Source organism: Lagopus muta, chromosome 20 (genome assembly GCF_023343835.1).
Source record: "Lagopus muta isolate bLagMut1 chromosome 20, bLagMut1 primary, whole genome shotgun sequence".
In the NCBI taxonomy this organism is placed as follows: Eukaryota; Metazoa; Chordata; class Aves; order Galliformes; family Phasianidae; genus Lagopus; species Lagopus muta.
In genome coordinates, this window is record NC_064452.1 from 106,681 (window position 1) to 126,296 (window position 19,616).

A 19,616-nucleotide genomic window follows, 5' to 3' on the forward strand; every position below is an offset into this window, starting at 1 on the left:
AAGGCTATCAAGTGTTTAGTGTGCCAGTAATGCTGCACGGAAAATTTTTTACTATGGGGAAAAAATGTAAAATTAAGCTGGTTACTCTACTGCTGCTATAGCTCTCCTTTCTACATGAATCTTATAAATGTAACATCCTCTGAACATACAGGCTAAGATCAGCTGCTGTCCCATGTTAACAACCTGACAAAGAGAAACATCTTAACCATGGTACTCTCTTATACCCATATTCCTTAAATTTTCCACATATATTCTAGGCTACAGGTACAATTCAAAGACAGCATAAATATTCCTATTTCTTCCTCAGGCTTTGTGCTAGGCTTTTGGTTAATGACTGAAAAAAAATATCTCTTTGTATTATTTTAACCTTGTATCTCTTCCAACTTCAAGAAGTGAGGCACTGATGGACCAATTTACTCATTCAAGGTCATGCAGGAAATCTACTGCAGACTAAGGAATACTACTCTTATTTCCTGACTTCCATGTTAAGATTATATCTAAAAAGTCATACCTCCTCTCCAGGAACTGCTGCTACATGTCATTTTTCAATTCTCACAGCAACGTCATTATGAGTGCATATCTGAAATTTTTACTGTCATATATATAATGATTGTTAAAATCAATAATAACAACAGTTTTTCACTGTGAGGGTACCTTTCATACAAGCATGCAAAGGAACTTCAAAACATACTACTGATGCACAGTTAAGAGTTATGTTCTTGCTCTGGGCACAGTAAATACCAAACTGAGCAGGTCTCTAAGCTGCTAATTACCCTTTCTCTGAAATTACATTCAGAATTTCCTGACTTATTTTTGCATTGAAATATTATCACAGCATACTACACAGCAATAATTATCAACTACAGAGCTGACTTGCTACAAGAAATGTGATCTGATGAACAACCTCTTTGGTTTGTTCAGCCCAGAGAAGAGGAGGCTGAGGGGGGGCCCTCATAGCAGCCTGCAGCTTCTCACAGGAGAGCAAAGAAGCAGGCATTGCCCTCTGGTGAGAGCAAAAGGGCCAAAGGGAACAGAATGGAGTTCTGCCAGGCAGGGGTTGGGAGAAGGGTTCTGCACTAGAGGGTGTTGGGTATGGAACAGGCTCCCCAGGGCAGCGGACGTGGCCCCAAGCTGCCAGAACTTTAGGAGCATGTGGATACTGCTCTCAGATATAACTAAATCTCAAATGTACTGTGAACTGAAGCCTTCAATAGCCAAAGGTATTGTTTATTACAGATGCATTCTCTGTAACTCATTCAAGAGTATACTGCATTCACATACTGCATTCTTAATGGCAACAAATGAATACCACAGAACTACAGGACTTCAAAGAGCGGTAGCTCCTATTGGGAATGAACATGTCAAAAGCTTTTCAAAACCACACTGCAAAGCCAAATAATATAAAGCAAAATCAGCTTACTTGGAAACAAGAGAGAAGGCTGCTGAACAGATTGCCGGGCAGGGAACAAGTCTGATTAAGATGTGGCCCAAAGCAGCAGGGAAATGGTCTTGTGTCACCTTCTCAAAGACAGAACAGAAGGTGTTGATGTCTGCCAGCTTGCTGCTTTGATCCTCTCCCCCATTGTCTAAGATATTCCCTCCATGTAGGATCAGAATTAGCACACGAGTTTTGCATTTCTGGTGTTGAACTACTTCCTATGAGAAAAACAGGAAATAAGAAAGTAGGGAGCCTTTTTACAAAAAGCGTTGGTATATTTAGGGTAAATGTTCACAAGCACCGATTTTTTTTTCCCATTCCCACTGCGATCATTTGTGTTACCTGACTTTGGGAGGGGGTGGGGGATGGCATTTAATTCAAGTATATCTGAATCAGGTAGAGCACACTAAGCTCTGCCGTAAAGCCCTTGCAGCTCAGATTTAGGTGTTGGACTAACAAAAATTATAAACAACTTTGTACACATCAAAAGCTATTGGAAATATATCCACACTGGAGAAGACGTCAAACATTCACAGACAGCCTAAGTCTCTAGGTATTGTGAACTGGGATGCTGCAAATTTGGAAAGGTTTATCTCAAATAATCATGGGATCTGAAAAGAAAAACAAATGAGAACATTTCTGGTTATTTTCATTTCTGCCAATAAAAGCATCAAGCAAAAGAAGGTGATAGAGTTTTGACAACAGCAGCCTCTTGAAATTGACAAAATATTAAAATGAAAAAGTGGGGTTAACTTACCCAGACATTTACTGAAAGAGTAAAAATTGTACTGGAGCTGACAGCCATAAATCTCATAAATAAATTTATGAGCACGTGAATGCATGCATACACAGACAACAATCTACCATGGAAGGTGAAGTGATGTGGTCTGCAGAAAAAACAAGATGTTATCTACTTGAAACTGGAACAACGTTTTGCAAGTTTCACAGATGCACTTCTATTTTCCCCTTCTGTAGACTCTACACATTCACTCAAAGGACAACTTACTAAATACATTAAAAGATCAGGAAAATTAGGTGATTTACTGAGAAAGCAGTTGAAATATAACAAGACGTTATACTGTGAAATAAACTCCATTTATTTCCAGCAAGGTCTTTTAAATTAATTTATATTATTTTATATTCTACTACAACCTGATCATAATCTAATACGTCTGTATCTTTATCTGCTGTGCTCAGATGATGTCTCTTCTCTTTTTCATTCCTTTACCAGTTTATCTAAACTGCAAGACATTTAAGGCAAAAGTCAGTTTGATTCACATCACAGCGCCTTCTAAAAACAGGCATTCAAAACATGCCACAATTCATATATATATCCCTCAGGAATGCAACTCTCAGCACGGTATTATGTTTTTGTGAGGAAACTGACCAATATTATGACAACTGTGTCCATTTCTGGGCTCTCCAGCTCAAGAAAGACATGGAACTGCTAGTGAGAATCCAGCAGAGGGCAGCAGAGATGGTTGGGGCCTGAAGCACCTTTCTTAACAGGAAAGGCTGAGAGACCTGTGGCTGTTCAGCCTAGAAACGGGAAGGCTGAGAGGGGATCTGATCAGTGTTTATCAAAATCAAAAGGGCAGGGGTCAAAAGGGAGAAACTAACAAAGCAACTGCACAAACACACAGTTCAGCCCGTAGTTTAGGAGGATATGTGGGGTGGGAGGAGAGGAAGAAGAGGCTTATGTTGGGGTGGAAACACTGACACAGATAAGGAAAAAAGATGTAGTTCAGCATACAGAATAGTGACAGAGAAATGGTTGAAAGAGAGAATCATAAGCTGTTCCACACAGCCATTATCTCTGTTTAGCCTACATTTTTTTAGTCTCCAATAACATTTACTCATTTTAAGTCTCATAGTCATCTCCTGAAGGCGTGTTTTCTGCCTTTTAAGTTTTGGATATGCATGTAAGTAGAATGAGTATTTTTAAGGTTCCACTTTTTCCTGCTCTAAGTTACAAATTCTGACTCCATTTATTCCCAATCCAGTCATTCAAAGAGAAACTTAATTCCCTTTAAAAAGCTAAGAGTTCTTTCTAAAGCCAACACAAGATTGTAAACAAGTAGCGCTGCTGAAAGGTTGGTGTAAACAAAAGCTTCAAAACAGAGAGAAAAACTCAGGTAAGTCAGTACTGCTCAAGACACTGTTACTAGAAGTGCCTCAGCTAACTGCATTTAACAGGTATCCTTTACAGAAGGAATCAAAGGGAGTGAAAATAATTTGCCTCTAAGGAACAGCCCAAGCATGTCTAAGGAAAGGGGCTCAAGGACCAACTCAAAGGGCATCTGAAGTGAAAGACTATCATAATTTCCAGGGAGCTTTAGGACTGGGATTCCTCAAAAACAAAAAAGTAGGCATTTCTGTTTTCTGTTTACATGGGAACGGATGACCTTAATCAGTCAACTGGAAGGACTAGAACTAGTTTCAATTCTTTGCATCTTCTAAAGAAGTAATTCTGTTACTATCAATTTCAGACTGCTGCTGAACCTTCTCAAAATATGCATTTGCACTGGAGCGCTATGGATACGTAACAATTTCTCAAGAGACATAGGGTCATATTTCCACCCAAATTAATTATGCAATATTTTAAAAACTTGGCTTGATTTTCTGTGATTGCATGTGCACTTACTGAACAAAAAGAACATTAAGCCACCAAAGAGGCTTATAATTCCATAATGCAATATCAGCACAGTTTGTTTTGGGAAACACTCACCTCACTGTCCTCATGTATTTCAATACTGCCTTGTGCAGGTAACCTTTGTTTTCTTAATGAGGCATGATATAATTCACCTGAAAGGAAGAGAGACATAACTGAGTATATAAATATTTGGATGCCTCATCCTTCACAGACATCTGTGGAGTTAAGATACAGTTATGGTTTCAAGACAGAAAGATTCACATTCTGTGGACAAACAGAACAACAAAGTTCTTTGCAGTCCTGTGTAATACAGAGTCCTCTATTCCTAACAGCAACATCTGTAACAAGATTCTCTGTAACAAGATTCAAGTCGTTATGCAAAGGTATACTGTATCAGCACAGGTACTGTTTGTCATCTGTGCCTTTCTGGAACAGGCTGAAATGATGGACTCTGCAGTATTACTTTGTCTAAACATAAATACTGTCAGGTAATGAGAAAGGAGCAGAAACTAGAATAAGTTCATTATAAGAAGTATGACATGGTAAAAACTATAGGGTTTTTTTTGCTTAAAAGTAAACAATTACAAACTAGAAGTGCTAAGTTGTCTTAAGATTATACCTGTTGCTCCTGTATGTCAGTGGAATTTACACAGTAATTAAATATTGCAATATTTCACTAAAGGGCAATTACTTCAACTGAAGTCTGAAAGATTAGTTCTTTGAGAGGTTAACCCTTCTACAGACAGTGATGAAATCCCAAATGAGATGAGAATCTTCCCATCTCTGTTAACACCTTCTCCCTTACAAGTGGGAAGGAGGCTATGAGTGCACGCTGACAGCTTCCTGAATTGAAACAGATTTTTTCTCTATTTACTGCAGCATGTCTGAAGAAAATAAAATGCATCATATAATGCTACAGACAACTCGGCTTACTTTTTCTTTTGGAGTACTGAACTCATACCATGTTTGTTACTACTCCACTTGAGACACGTTTATAGACAGTCTGCCAGACTCTAGAAGAATAGACTAGTTAAGCAGGGTCTGGTCAGGCTATCCTAAAAGCACTGAACTTAGTCCAAAACAAACTTCAAATACTCTTAACTTCTGCATTAGAATTGAGAGCTAATTCCATAGCCAGTCTTACAAATATCAATCCTTATATCCATCAAACAATATGGCCACGTTTCTCCATATTTAAAAACAAATTGATTATTCTTGCCTTTCTGGCAGGCAAAGATTTAAAGGATTAGTCATTTAATATTTGTGTAAAACAAAACATAACACCATCACTAAACAACACCCACACAAGAAACACCCACAACAAACAGCAAAAACACAAACCCACAAAGCCTTAACTTTCAACCAAATACAATCACACTATGGAACTCTCTGAAAACTGGTCTCTGCAGTTTAAAGATGCTTCTAACTGAAAGTGGCGTTTCCAAAAGCTTGGCCAGCAGACCCACTTTTCTTTTAGTTGCATACAGGAAGAATGTCAGTTTTCTAGCAACTTAGCTCACAACAGAACCAATACCATACAAACATGAATTCTGAGTCCTGAAGAAGGGTTATTCTAGACCACGAGGAAACATCTTACAGTGAACTATAATATTTATCCTCAACAGAGTACTTAAGAAATCCAGGACTCACCAATGCTCAGAAACCTTCACTGCTACCTTTCTCCACAGCGCACCACACTAGGCAAAATGCTTTCTGGAATTACTTATACCCTGTTCCTTTGAAAATCCCATTCTAAAAATACATCTTTAGAAAGCAAAGAGAGTGGTTTGCTTTTTTCTTAAAGCACTGGATGCCAGGTTTAATGATAATTCGCTCCTGGCCTCACATGTGTGGGAAAAAAAAAAAATCATAGATAACTGGATTTTAAAAACCAGGAATTGTGATATACTGGGCTTCTTTCCAAAGAAGCACGCGTGTGTGTGTGTGTGTTTGTGTGTGTGTCTGTGTGTCAGGGGATCAATATGTGCCTCCATTTCACATTTCAGTTTTGCTAATTGTATGTTTGGAAGATAACCAGATTTGGGGACTAGATTCAGCTTTACTGTTTTGGTTAAATACCAGACACTGAAGTAATGGGGACCTCCTCCATAATGAAGATAATATAATGAATCAGACTACTCAACAGCTGAAGCTCTGTCCAAGAACATGCATCATGACGTACTGCAGAAAAACGCTGAAATTTCATTAGACAGCAAAACAAACTGATCAAGAGATTGCATATTTTATTATTTATTGGAAGGGCTTTAATGAGGTAAAATACTAATAAGGCTTGTCTGACCAAACCTCTCTGATGATGTTACCAACATTTTACAAATTTTTCCAGTAGTCTTGATTCATATTGTCATTAGACCAAATTATGCTAATTGTGTCATTATGTAAATTACAGTAGGGAAAAAAAAAAAACAGTATTCAAATCCTATAGTAAAAAAACAGTGGGTTGTAACAGATTACATTCTAATACCTAGTAATATAGTCAGGAAAGTTCAGGATGAAATAAGAAAAAAAAACATTTGAAAAGTAGTTATTTAACTTGCAAATTCACCAACTAGAAAGATACTATGGCTTCTCAAAATCTAGCACAAGAAGATACAGGAACAGGAGAACCATCTGAAACCTGATTCCTCAGGACAGTCAGCTCTCATACAGGTATCTAAATAAATTAATCAACAGTGAGCAGGCAGTAGTAATGGCTAGTCCCCACTGCTATCCTTACGTTCAAGTTTTTAAAACTAACCAAGCCCCAAACATATTGAGAACTTGGAAAAATCCAGCCTTTCTATTGTGTCTTTCTGGGAACAGAACTCTTGAAAACCCAGATCTAGACACAGCTGCTGAGCCATCCTACACAGCTCTAGCTCATATTACTGAGAAGATTCTTCTGGGGAATACTGAAGAATTCCTCATGCTCCTGAGTGAATGTGTCCTAATAGCACTCCACTGGTTTCCTGCAGGCTACAAGTAGGAATGAAAAGTCGTTGTCTTTTTCTAAACACTTACTTGACCCAGCCACCATGCCAGGTTGTAAGGTCACAATCAATTACCCTGCTAGTATACAAAGACATTTCTCTAGAAGTTCAAATAATCTTGCCTCTACAGACATGAGTATCTTTTTCGGAGGTAATCTGAGATTAATTCACTTAGCACAAAACTTAACACCTTCCACTCCCACTGCAAAACACTCTGCCTGTGAGGGAACAGACTTGAAGGTACTGCAGCAGCAATTTAAACAAAACGGAACAAAACAAAACAACAAAGATTGAGAAATAAAACTGCTGAATCACAAAACTACCTTGCACATAGAACTCCACAGGGGACAAAAAGAAAAACGAACAGACTGCATATGAGAAATTTAAGCTAGAGCACATTACTATACTCCTAAAGATAAGCCACTTTAGGACAAACTAATGAAACAACTAAATAATGATCTGCCGGCTAAGATATAAAGCTCAGTTCAAATTTGTGCCTTAGTGCATGCTTCTTCTATATCATATATTATCACACTTCTCTATGCCCTTTCTTTAGCTATGCAGGTGGATTCTAGAAAACGGCTGTATTACAAGGTTATGCAGGTAATCTATCAGTGAATTTCTGGATTTGCAGGATTAGCACAAGAACAAGCTTAATGCAGAAGAGAAAAAATTGAACAAAAAACCCGGTCATGTGTTTTCCCTGTGGGAACTCCATTTAGTATTTTACAGTAATGCTTCATGCTGCTCAAACCGCCCTCCTAGAGAACACTTCCTGCTTCATCTAGCAACATACTACATTACTAGGCTGTTTTGCACTTCTTATTAAAAAAAAAAATTAAAAATTTTAAAAAAAGCATACAGTCTGTAAAGCGTAATGCACTATTTAATGCACTAAGTCTTACAGGCACTTTTGGGGTACATTTTCATAAACCTCAGTAACAATAAAGAAATTACGCAAACACAGCCTTTGCTCTTTCATACTCCAAAAAATAACATTTGACGAAAGCACAGTAACACACTTTTGCTGATCAAAATTTATTACTATCTCTAGCTGTTAAGCAGCATTGAATACAAAGAAAAATGAAAATAATGTTAGACTCACGTTGCTTTTCCTGTAGAAAGCCAGATGAACAAAACACAGATTCTTCACCTGTAAAAGGCAAAAAAGAAGGGAATGAAACAGGACTGATTTACATGAACATCAAGTTCCTTCCTTTTTCTAATATATTACAGTGAACAGTTTGCACATGACCACTATGCTGATTTTTAAAACATCCAATGGCTTCTTTGGAAAGAGCTTAGCAAAAGACACACTGGAGAATTACTCCCTAGTGAATACGAGTCTTGGCTGTGTAACATGGTGTATTTGCTTAACATTCCAAAAACACTTTAAATAATGAGATGCAAAATACAGCCAATTCTTCACAGCCCATTATTTCACACAGCAAGTACACACATACAATCCATAGGCAAAATAATGTAAGCAAAGACAGCTAGAAATTCTAGATTTCCAAAGAAATTAACAGATCTCAAAACCACCTGATACTATATTTTAATTCTGAACTGTGACATTTTTAAATTTTCAGATGCCACAGTTAGACATCTCATTAAGTCTGCCCCCCAGATGCTTGACACAAAGTTCTTTCAAGTACATAACTAAAATTTGATGCTATCTATTCTCACAAACATTCACAAAATGTTGTTCATAAGAAGGTAGATCCAGAGAAGTATGTTCTTTTAGCTTTCGGGTATCAGTTCCTGAAGTTCGGTTCTGGTCTCATTTCCTCCTTCTCCTCACAAGTACCAGTAACCTGTTTAGTATTCATCCCACAAATTTACAAGCAAATTTACAAGCATCTTTTTAAGTCTAGACCATTTAAGGAAAACAAACGAACAAACAAACAAACCTTTCCACCCTAACTAAGTGGAAAATGTTAATTCACAGCCAAGATAATACAGTAGTATTATTAGACTACTACAATTCTGTTCAGTGTCTTGCAGAAACTGTGGCAAATTGCACAGACTGGCAACTGCCTCCCTCATCAGTCAGAAATGTGCTGTTTCACACACAAATTACGGTTGTTTTTTGTCTTACATTAGATGGAAAAAGGTAAGATCCAAAAGATATATGAGAGGCCATAAAATCATCACTCTGCAAGGCTTCTTTTTAAATGCAGAGTGTCATGGAGTTACCTCTAGATCTATCTGCCTCCGTGACAGGCGGACAGCAGGCCCACAGGCCCAAAAAGGGAAAAAGGGGAGGGGAAGGGAACAAAGAGAGAAAGAATATTAAAAAAAAAAAAAAAAACAACCAAACAACAGTGGCAATGATCTGAGGAGGAAAGTTAATTTCCTAATCATAATAGCAGAAATACAAGTTAATTGGGATTGAAGCTATTAAACAAAATAAATGAGAGAGTGAGTGTCCAAAACTGAAGGCCTTACTCTAATGCTGAAGGCAGGTGGCTGGGGAGAACACGGCACATAGACGACCAACAAAAAGAAAGGGGCAGCCTTGTGATATGGGAACAGTTTATCTTTCCCTCTAAATGGAAAACGGGAACAGAACAGTGAAAGTCTTCTGGGAGATGGAGTTCTTCTCTTCCTCTGAGAACCAGGTACCCAGAAATATTAGCAGTCCACAGAACTGGAACATTAGCTCTTAACATTAACTCCCAGTGCATTAAATGATGTTATGATGTGGAAAACTGATAACAAAAATCATAAAACTATGACATAGAGTTACACAGAACAGCTGTAGTGGTATGGAGCCACAGTGCACACTACAGTCTTTGGAGAACAATTCATAGTAAGTTTTAAGGAGAGAAGTACAGCATTTGTTATTAAAAAACAAACAAACAAAACCAGTAGGAATTGCATGGCTCAATTCTAGGTGGTGCAGAAAGGACAGGAGTACAGATGTAACATAACTTGTCCAACAGTAGCACCTCCCAGCTCCAAAGCACTACCTCACAACTACACTGGGTGGGAGAATTAATGTTTAGTCTAAGTCAACAATTCAAATAAGTCCTAAAAAGAGAGCAGTATTACTATCAGCATTTTTTTTTTGCAGATAATCAGTGCATTAAAAGATGGAAAGATCTCAGTAACCTGGTCTTGGGTGGTGATACCAGGACAGAGCTTTAATATATCAGGTATTAAAATTCCCAGTTGTGTAAGCTGACTGTGTCCATCTACTTTGCTGGTTACCAGTAAGACAATCCCATCAGTCTGTACATGCAACACATGAAGCATGGGAAAAAAGAATTTCACAGGAATTCTATGGCTAATTATGTTTTAATCAACTAAAATCAGGTTTTAATCAACTAAAAAATATATTTTCTAATTTGCCTACCTGAGAATTCATCATAATCTATGACATTTTAATTGAATTATCTGGATTTACAGTGCATAACAGTAGCATATGACAGAATTGACTAAAGGCTCTTAAAATGTAAGTAGGGCTTATTAAATCAAGTTACCCCATCAAAGCTGTATTGCAGAAATAATTCCTTTGCTTGCTTATGTTATATTCTACAAAAACTATCACTAATGGCAACTTCTCCTCCTTCCCTCTCCCTTCCACACCTGCCCCTGCATAAGATTTCCATATTGCAGAACACAAAAAAAAAAAAAAAAGAAAAAGGAAAAAAAAAAAGGAAAGAAAGGCAGCATGCTCAAGTCCTTGCTAGAAATTTGGCAGAGCTGACATTTAAAAGTTGAGAAGTTAAACAATTAACATAGCTCTTGCTTATTCTGGCCTAAGCATAATTCTGTCTTTCAGAAAACACTAATTCAATAAGTTTTAGTTTTAATTAGTCAGACTGCTGAGTATTAATATAAATTAAAAATTAACAACTATCATAATAAAAGTAAAAAAACCCCAATAAATTAGAAAATACATAGTAAAACATTAGAAAATAAAATTAATGATTAATTGCAGCTGCAGCATCGCTACATTTTCTTTTTCTTAGAGAAGAAGCAGCCTAGTAAACTAAAAAAGTGGTATGTAAGGGTTTACCACAATTTAGCAAGAACAGTGCTCTCATCAAAGCTAAGAGGAATATGACCACTTCCGTCAACAAAGCCAGATCACATAAAGAAAGAAGAGAAGCAGACAGGTCATTTCTGAAGAAAAGCAAAAGGTTGTCATTAAAACAAACATCATTTAAATACTCTGACAAGCACAACTGGTTGCATAATCTTTTGCCACGCCCTCTATCACAATTGCAAAAGTAATGATAGGAAAGCTAAGATTTAAAATGCTGGCAGCAAGGACAGAGTCACATTACCTAGTATGATGCATGGAAGTATAATTACAGTTAATGAGATTAAACTAACAAGAAGGGAAGCATAGAGTATTAGAAAATACCTGCCAATAACCAGACCTGGCCATGAGGAAGGAAAACAATGTAAAAGGAATGACAGCAGATCTCTGTCGCTAGCAGTTCTTCCATTCCTGCAGCAAATTCAGTGCTTGGTCCTCTCTTTCTTAACAGGTAGCTTACCACATCCCTGTCAACTCATACTTCTCCTGTGAGCTGGCAATTTTTACAAACACTGTTTGTGAGAAAAACCAAGAGCAAAAAGTAAGCTTCCATTTAGTGAGAATTAGCTTTCATCTGCCTCAAAGCAGGCAACAGGCTTGACCAGTAAGATTTTTGTGACTCGGGAGAGCAACATCTATGCTCACAGCAACAAAAATAGCCTTTGTAAGATTTCTTACAAAGTTCTTGCTGGTGTGAACTTGTGTAAAGCATTTCACAAACACAGTCTCCCTGTCAAAGAGTTTCCAGTCTAGAAAGGCCAAGTAGACCAACAGATAGGCAACCAGGGGAGAGAGAGCAACCCCACTATTCACAATTCATGTGACTTTATTTTTTTTTTGTAATTTAAATCATGCTCAGGTTTAGTCTCAAATGTGTAAGCTTTGACCTCATAGTTAATACCAACCACATCAATGGAATTTTCCCCTACAATTTCACCTGCTGAAATGCCAATACAAGCATAAATTGACCTATGAACTACTAACTTGGATTGAATGGCACACCTTTTCTGTAACAAATACTTGCCTGGTTTGCTAATTAAAGTGTTTCATGATCTCATTTCTGATTATAAAGAAACTCCAGTAATGAAACATAATACACGCTGAATTCAAAGTATACAAAAAGTCTGCTGTATTTGCTGAGAATTCACCTCACTTTAACTGTACTGTGTCAACAGTACAAGGCTGTGCTGTCATTCAGTGAGAACTGGACAAGTTGAGAGTGGGGCAGAGAGGAACCTGATGAAGTTCAACAAGGGCAAACGTCCTCCCCTTACACCTGGGGAGGAATAACCATATGCATCAGTACAGGTTAGGGGCTGAGCTGCTGGAAAGGAGCGCTGTAGAGGACTGAGGTGTCCTGGTGGCCAACAGGCTGACCATGAGCCAGCAGTGAGCCCTTGTGGCCAAGAAGGCCAATGGCACCCTCAGATGCGTTGCACAGAGCATGGCCAGCAGGGTAAGGGTGGTTTCTCCTCCCCTCTGTCCTGTGAAGGCCACATTTGGAGTGCTGTGCTCCCAGCTGAAGGTAGACAGGGAACTGGCGAGTGGAAGGTCACAAAGATGATCTAGGACTTGGAGCATCTCCCTTACGACAAAAGTCCTGTGGCTGTTCAGCCTGGAGAAGAGTAGGCTGAGAGGGGACCAATGCTTGCTGAAATCTAAAGGGCAAGAATAAGAGGATAGGGCCAGGCTCTTTTCAGTGGCGCCCAAACAGAACAAGGAGGAATGGTCACAAGCTAGAATATAGGAAGTTCCATCTGAACTTGAGGAAAAAAATGCTTTACTTTGAGTATGACAGAGTCCTGGAACAAATTGCCAAGGTTGGTGATGAAGTCTCCTTATCTGGAAATATCCAAACCCACTCAGATGCTTTCCTGCATAACCTGCTCTATGGAACTTGCAAGGAGTTGGACTGGAGCACCTCCAGAGGTCTGTTCTAATTTCCACAATTCTAGGAACAATTACTTTAACCTCACAAATGTTAACAATGTTTACTTAAAGATACGGGGTCAGGTGGCTAGACCAAATGCAAAGCACTGAAAACAACAGTCTGACTTTGCTCCTAGTTCTCAGAGCACGCAATTTTCTATAAAGCAATATACACATACTTTACACCAGTAGTGAATTTAACTGCATAACTATGATGTGTGAAAATGCTGTTTGTCATACCTTCTGTAACAGAAACTTATTAGATTTAAATGCTGCTCCCAGTAAATAAAAAAAAATTTAAAAAAAAAAGAATTAATTGGATAAGCAGATCATACTTCTTACACTTTTCCACTGAAAAAGTGAAGTACCACATCAAAGACAACACAGGACCTCCCTCTCTTTTCTACACAGTATTTTAAAGAAAAAACCCAGCTTTACCTGGACACATAATTTTTGACTATAAACACTTGAGCTAAGGCTGAAATACTTCCTACTCTATCTGAAGATTACTGATCACAGATATCTCTGAAACTGCTGAATCAGTAATTCCACTCAGCCTTATTAAGCTATAACAAAAGCACTGTCTAATTATCTGTATTAAAAACACTGTGGTAAGTATTTGGCAGATAATTCCATGAAGACAGACACAGCAGATGTAAAGGAAATCAGTAAATAACAAATCAGTGGGGCTAAATTTGAAAGCTTAACATGGCAAGGAAAAGAAGGAAATGCATGTAACTGCTTCATCTGCTACTAAATCTCACATATTTAGCAGGCATGCAAGATGGTTCATGGTGAGCCATTTAGAAAACTAAGCCATATTTGATACAATACCATATTAATTTTTCTAACTACTCTTTTTTGTCTTGCAGATAAAATGGTGTACTATACCACATCTAGCAACTCTTCCAAACTGCCATTTGGAGTTAGAGACACAATGAAGTAAGTTACCAAGTAACATTAGAGAAAACTTGGTATCATTGTTAAGAATTAATGTAAAAAAGAAGTCTTCCCGAATAACCTATTTAACAATTGTAAACATAATGTCTGGATTGGCATCTACTTGTCATTTAAGTGCTAGCAATAAAACATTCCCATGGTAGATAATCAAAAAGTTTCTGAATCAGATAAATATTACTTTTAATCAATCCTTATACTGAAATACACTGGCTCATATTTACTTTCAGGATTGATTACATGTAACAAATCAGTACAGAAAAGCCTCCAAAAAAGGATCTTCAGATGCACAAATCCATCACATTCTTAAAAAATTTAGATTAATAACAAGCACTATTCTACACAAATTCTCTTATCACAGATGGGCAAGTAAGATAGGTCCACCATTCTCCAACCCAAATCATTCTATGGTTCTATGATTCTCTGTAAATTCAGTGAGGTAATTTTCATTTTTAAATGACAAGATAATTTAGGAGACAAAGAAACAATTAAAAGGAGTTCCTTAGGCTTCTGTCTTAGGGCCTAGATTCCTACTGGTGTATCAGCATTCACATCTCACTCATAGCAGTGGTCCACTATTACCTAAATGTTAAGCTAAAGCTGTCTGAAAATATTCTTAGTGTGTCTCCTTGAAATTTTGAGATAATGATTTGTTGACGTTGAAAGAAGACTTCAGAGTGTTTAAGTAACAAAGACTTACTCAGAGTGTTTAAGTAACAAAGACTTACTCTATGTAGAAAATAAACTAATAATAATGACCAAAAAATCCTTAATATAGATTGATCACAGGAAATACAGAAAATGCAGGCTGCAGTCTTGTAAACCATCTTGTAGTTTTTGAGCTTTCAATCTAAAACAGTCCCACTGTGTCAATACATTTATGATGCTACTTAGCCTATCAGTGAAGTTTCTTCCTGGAATAGATCAACTAATTCACTTCCCATCACTAAAACATTACTTACATGTTTATTTAGATCTTTAAACTATGTGATATAATGAATTTTATTTCTGTTGAGTATTTACATGTCCAGCACCTAATTGCTTAACTTTAAATAGATATGTAAGGCAAGCTAAACAGTACCTTGATTTTCTTCCAGCTTCCCAATTGTTTCTATCTGCTCAACAAGGTCATTTGAGTTCCACTGGCTCATGCCGATGAGAATAGCACTTTTTCCTTCCACCACCTCTTCTGTATGAGGAAAAAGGAAAAATAAAAAAATAAATGGCAGTGATGAATACAAAAACACCACAAAGGACTAAAACTAGTAACTGTGAGAGAAATAAGCAGCCTAAGTTAGCACAGGCAAGACTCTCCAAAGAAGCTTCCTGCTTGACATATCCTGAAGTGTACCCATGCACTACACAAATTTTGTGCAGGAAAACCAGAGAGGAGAGAGTTGTTTGAGTATTTGCTCTTATCTCAAGCAGGTCACTTAAAAACAAAGTTGGGAATAAATCACTCAAGTGTTTACTATCAACTTACTAGTTAGCATTCCTTCCCCTTTCCCCACTCCAGGAAAGCACTGAAGATGAAAACAACCCTAAAACTGACATCTTTGTTTTTTCCTAACAGCTTGCAGAAATTTCACAGAACCTACAGCCCTACCCAACTCAAAATTCTCCTTCCTCAGTTTCTAAAAATTGAAAATACTTACAGCACTAAACTATCAACTTGTGATTGTTTTTCATATGAAACAGCCATACAGAGTATACTCTCACATTCATTCAAGAAATGAAATGAGCTATACTATAGTCCACAACAGTCAAACTATATGAGCTTCTCAGAACATGAGTAAGAATTTTTCTCCAGATGTAAGGGAAACTTCGGTCAACATAGTAAAACTTACACATATATTGGTAGTTCAACATTCATTTCAGCCTGAAAATGGAGCTGTGTCCTATAATTATAAGCATTTTTAAGTTTTTTATATACCACAATTTTAACAAGTAATTAAAAGTAGTCCTACTCCAGACAGGCCTGAAGTGAAAGATGCAGCAGAATATTCTCCACATTGCTCTGATGCCAGATCCAGTTCCTGGCTGCTTATTCATCCACACCAGTGCTTCACCCATCTCTGATACTCAGGCCTGTTAAAAAACCATACCTCAATCTGGTGAAAACAATGTTGTTAGTCCATTCCAAAACGAGCTTACTCACTTGCGGCAAATCTGGCAAAAGAACAGGGATACTACAACAAAACTTTGCACTGACCTCGAGCATCAAAAAACTCATCATCAGAGCTTTCCACAGAGTCTTTGCGGATGTTCTGCATGTGCCACTGATCACCAATGAATCTGCGTAGGCCAGCTGGAAATACAGAGAGACTGACATTAACCCAAGGAAATGCTCGCTTCTGTGCCAGTACAGTAAAAGTACAGTAATAAGCATTGGTGGTGATGTTTTAAGAGGATCCTTTTAGTCAGAGCACCTAATCTCAAAAGGATTCTCAAGATGGCATAAAAATTACACTTCTCACTTTCACTTAACAAAAATTATTAAAACAAGGTTTTGATTAAAGATGAGCCTGCATCACTTTCAGTTAGCGGAGTGACTTGAAAAGATAAATTCTAGCATATGCAACTCACCAGGTTGTCCAATTCCAACACTCAGACTATACAACATTTGTTTCTGAGACCTCAAGCAACATTTCTCCAGGACATGGCAGTGGTTCCTGTCCAAATTGTACTTCACTTCTGAGAGAAATGGCATCCTATTTGGCTCACATGTGAACAGACAAACTAATGAATACTCATTCATTCAAACTTATTCATAGAGTTTTTTCATCTGAGAGCTTTGTTTTGCCAGAGACCTGTGCTTACATTCATAGCTTGTCATTACAAGACAGGAGGGCAAAATCCCAACAGAACAGGTACAGTAGCAAATACATTGACTGTAGATTCCAGGGGCTACATATAACTCAGGCTAATTTTTAATTAGAAAACCAGCCCTACACAATTACATCAGTCCTTCTTTCATCTACAGCAGCACATATATTGCCTTACACTGACAATAAACACACCCCAAAACACTGTTGAAACAGGAATCAAATCAACTGTAATAACTGAGGCAGAGCCAGACTCCTCACAGCAGCACTGGGCAAGGACAGAAGACTCTGGGCATAAGTAGAAGTGAAAATTTCATACCAGCTTTAGGGAAAATCGTTTTTCACAGAAGAACATTCATTGAAGCAGCTCCTCAGAATTGTGCAATCTTCATTTTTTGGAGTCTTCAAGGCCCAGTTGGATAAAGTCATGAACAACCTGGTCTGCTCCCATAGCTAGCTGTACTGTCTGGGAAGTCACAGGCACAAAGAGGCACTATGATCAACGCTGTATTCCTATATTTTGTACTAAATGCTTAAACACAGCTCAAAATGATTGGAATCATGTATTCTGCCCACTGCATGGGAAACTTAGCCATCACCTCCATTGATGATACTCTCACCATTTCACAAGATAATAAAAAAATCCCATCACACCTGTGGAGTTACTTTTCTATTCTTCTTACTGACCAACTTACAAACAAAATATCTTTTTCCACTGGGCTGACCACAGCCTTGCATAAATGCACAGCATATCTCAAGCAAGGAGAAAGAAAACAAGAAGAAAGGAATGGATGCAGAGTACTTAGGCGACCCTGTTACACAACAAATCACTGCAGATCCTTGCAGAGGCAGAAACTTGAAAGATAAATTAGAGAAAAAGAGCAATTTACAGATAGTACAGATGAAAGGGAAAAAAAGCTCATGTGCCGTCACGGGCTCTGTTATAAACTCAAGAAGGCAAGGTACTTGCAGCAGGATTCTATACTGTGGGTCAAGAGCACACAGATTCAGGATGTCTGTGATTGCACACAGCAAATATAGCACTTTCAAAGAGTAGCCATCTCTCTCCACAGTCTACCAGTGAGACAAGGAGACTTGACTGTGTCTCCACTCTGTCACCTTCTTTTATTGGTCTGTTTCCCTAGAAAGCCAATACTGTCTGGTGGTTGCCCAGAATCAGATTAAAACCTGCTTTGCAGCCTCTGCAGTTGGTCATAGTACACTAGAATCAGCTTTATGATAAGGATGAAATGTATTGCAAAAATTTTGCTACCAAAAAAGACCTTGGCAGCACCAGCTTTATTATATTTCACTAGGAATGCTTCTAGATTTAGAAGCAACTTAAACATAGACACAGCTGGCAGCACAAGTCTGCATATGCTAGCAGTTCTTCATATTCACATTAATTTGCTGGCTGGACTGCAACACACTGCCCTAGTACAATAGTCTTATCAAGTCTGCTTCATTCTGTGCCAACAGCTTAGTATTCGCAGCCTCTGCAGGACTCTATTATCATTCCTTGATTGTATTAGACACTGCCATTGCCTGGGGTCATTGATTTCATTTACAGCATCAAGTGCTGCATATTTTATTATTTAATTTCAGAGAAGGAAAAGATCAGATTTACTCCAAAATACAGGCTACCTCCCTGGTGATGACATTTGATGCTTTTAAGGATTTCTCTTTAAATACTAGACTTGTTGACTGGTTCCCAGCAGACAGATTTCAGCATTTTTTTGAGAGCAGGGCAGCAATTAACTTTTAATTTCAGTTGATCTGTATTTCTGAGAGTATTTCTGAGATTTCTGAGAGTAGCAGGGAAAGCTACCCAGAAAAGCAATCCCTATCATAGAAACCCACATCACTAACCTGCAGGTCACTCACACGAGTGAGCTAGAAGCACATGCACAAATTTTCAGAGGCTGCTGGAGGAAATGTACCAGACTGACAGTGAGGACACAAGCGGAATACTTTCACGCAACACAGACAGTCCACAGAAATGCACAGAGGCTTTCCTCCTAAGAGAAGCAGAAGCAGTTTCCTATCTAAACTGCTTTCTTTTGTATAGTACTGCTGGTCGCTACACTCAACTGTTTTGCAGACAGCTGAGTGTGGGTTTGCACTGAGCAGAGCCATCCTAAGCACTGAGCAGAAATGTTGAATTCTCTAGTTATGCTCCTGTATGACTCCAACTTTGGGCAAAGACCTTTAAAATAAAGAAATCTAACACTACACCACTAAAACATCTCCTGAATACCTTCAAAGATGGCAACTCCACACTTCCCTGCGTAGTCTGTTCTGACAACTAACCAACCTTTCTGTTAAGAAACTCTTCCTGATGAGGAAGAGTTCTCTTTGCATTCAGGAAAGGTTTTTCTAGTAAAATCAAAAAGCACAAGTCATATTCTGTTTGGAAAGAAATAATGGGTAGAAAGACTTTTGTTGTTGCATAATACTTCTTTCTGTTCTGTTGGTTTCAGATGCATCCTTTGTACCCTGTAAGTGATTTAAGTGAGCTACCCACACAATGTTACCTAGGAACTACAGAGCTGAGTCTTACCAGAGGCTAAAATTATCCATTGCTATTTTCTAGCTATATTTTATTTCTTCTGAGCACTTTACGACGGGACATTAATCAGAGGTTGCCGAAGCAAAGGCAACATATAGCAAACACAAAACTGAAGATAAACGAATTTTAACTGCTGGACATACTTCTTGGACTTGAAAGACTCCGACAAAAAAGGGGGCGATGCTGACATTCCCTCATATTAATCCA

The 19,616-nt window shown here is 38.0% G+C and overlaps 1 protein-coding gene across 5 annotated transcripts in view; it reads right to left on the bottom strand.

Annotated features, from left to right (window-relative positions):
- PITPNM3 (PITPNM family member 3) overlaps window positions 1–19,616 on the bottom strand; it is a 46,498-nt gene that overhangs the window by 22,579 nt on the left and 4,303 nt on the right. For 2 of the 5 annotated variants that reach the window (XM_048966995.1, XM_048966993.1), the window contains exons 2-6: window positions 16,228–16,323; window positions 15,097–15,204; window positions 8,184–8,231; window positions 4,167–4,243; window positions 1,421–1,656 (exon numbers count right to left, since the gene is read on the bottom strand). In XM_048966995.1, the coding sequence (XP_048822952.1) occupies window positions 1,421–1,656; window positions 4,167–4,243; window positions 8,184–8,231; window positions 15,097–15,204; window positions 16,228–16,288 (530 nt within the window). In that variant the 5' untranslated portion in view covers window positions 16,289–16,323. Of the gene's footprint in view, window positions 1–1,420; window positions 1,657–2,195; window positions 2,326–4,166; window positions 4,244–8,183; window positions 8,236–11,453; window positions 11,642–15,096; window positions 15,205–15,982; window positions 16,104–16,227; window positions 16,324–19,616 lie in introns of those variants that run through there. The other 3 variants (XM_048966994.1, XM_048966996.1, XM_048966997.1) reach the window with 3 other exon arrangements.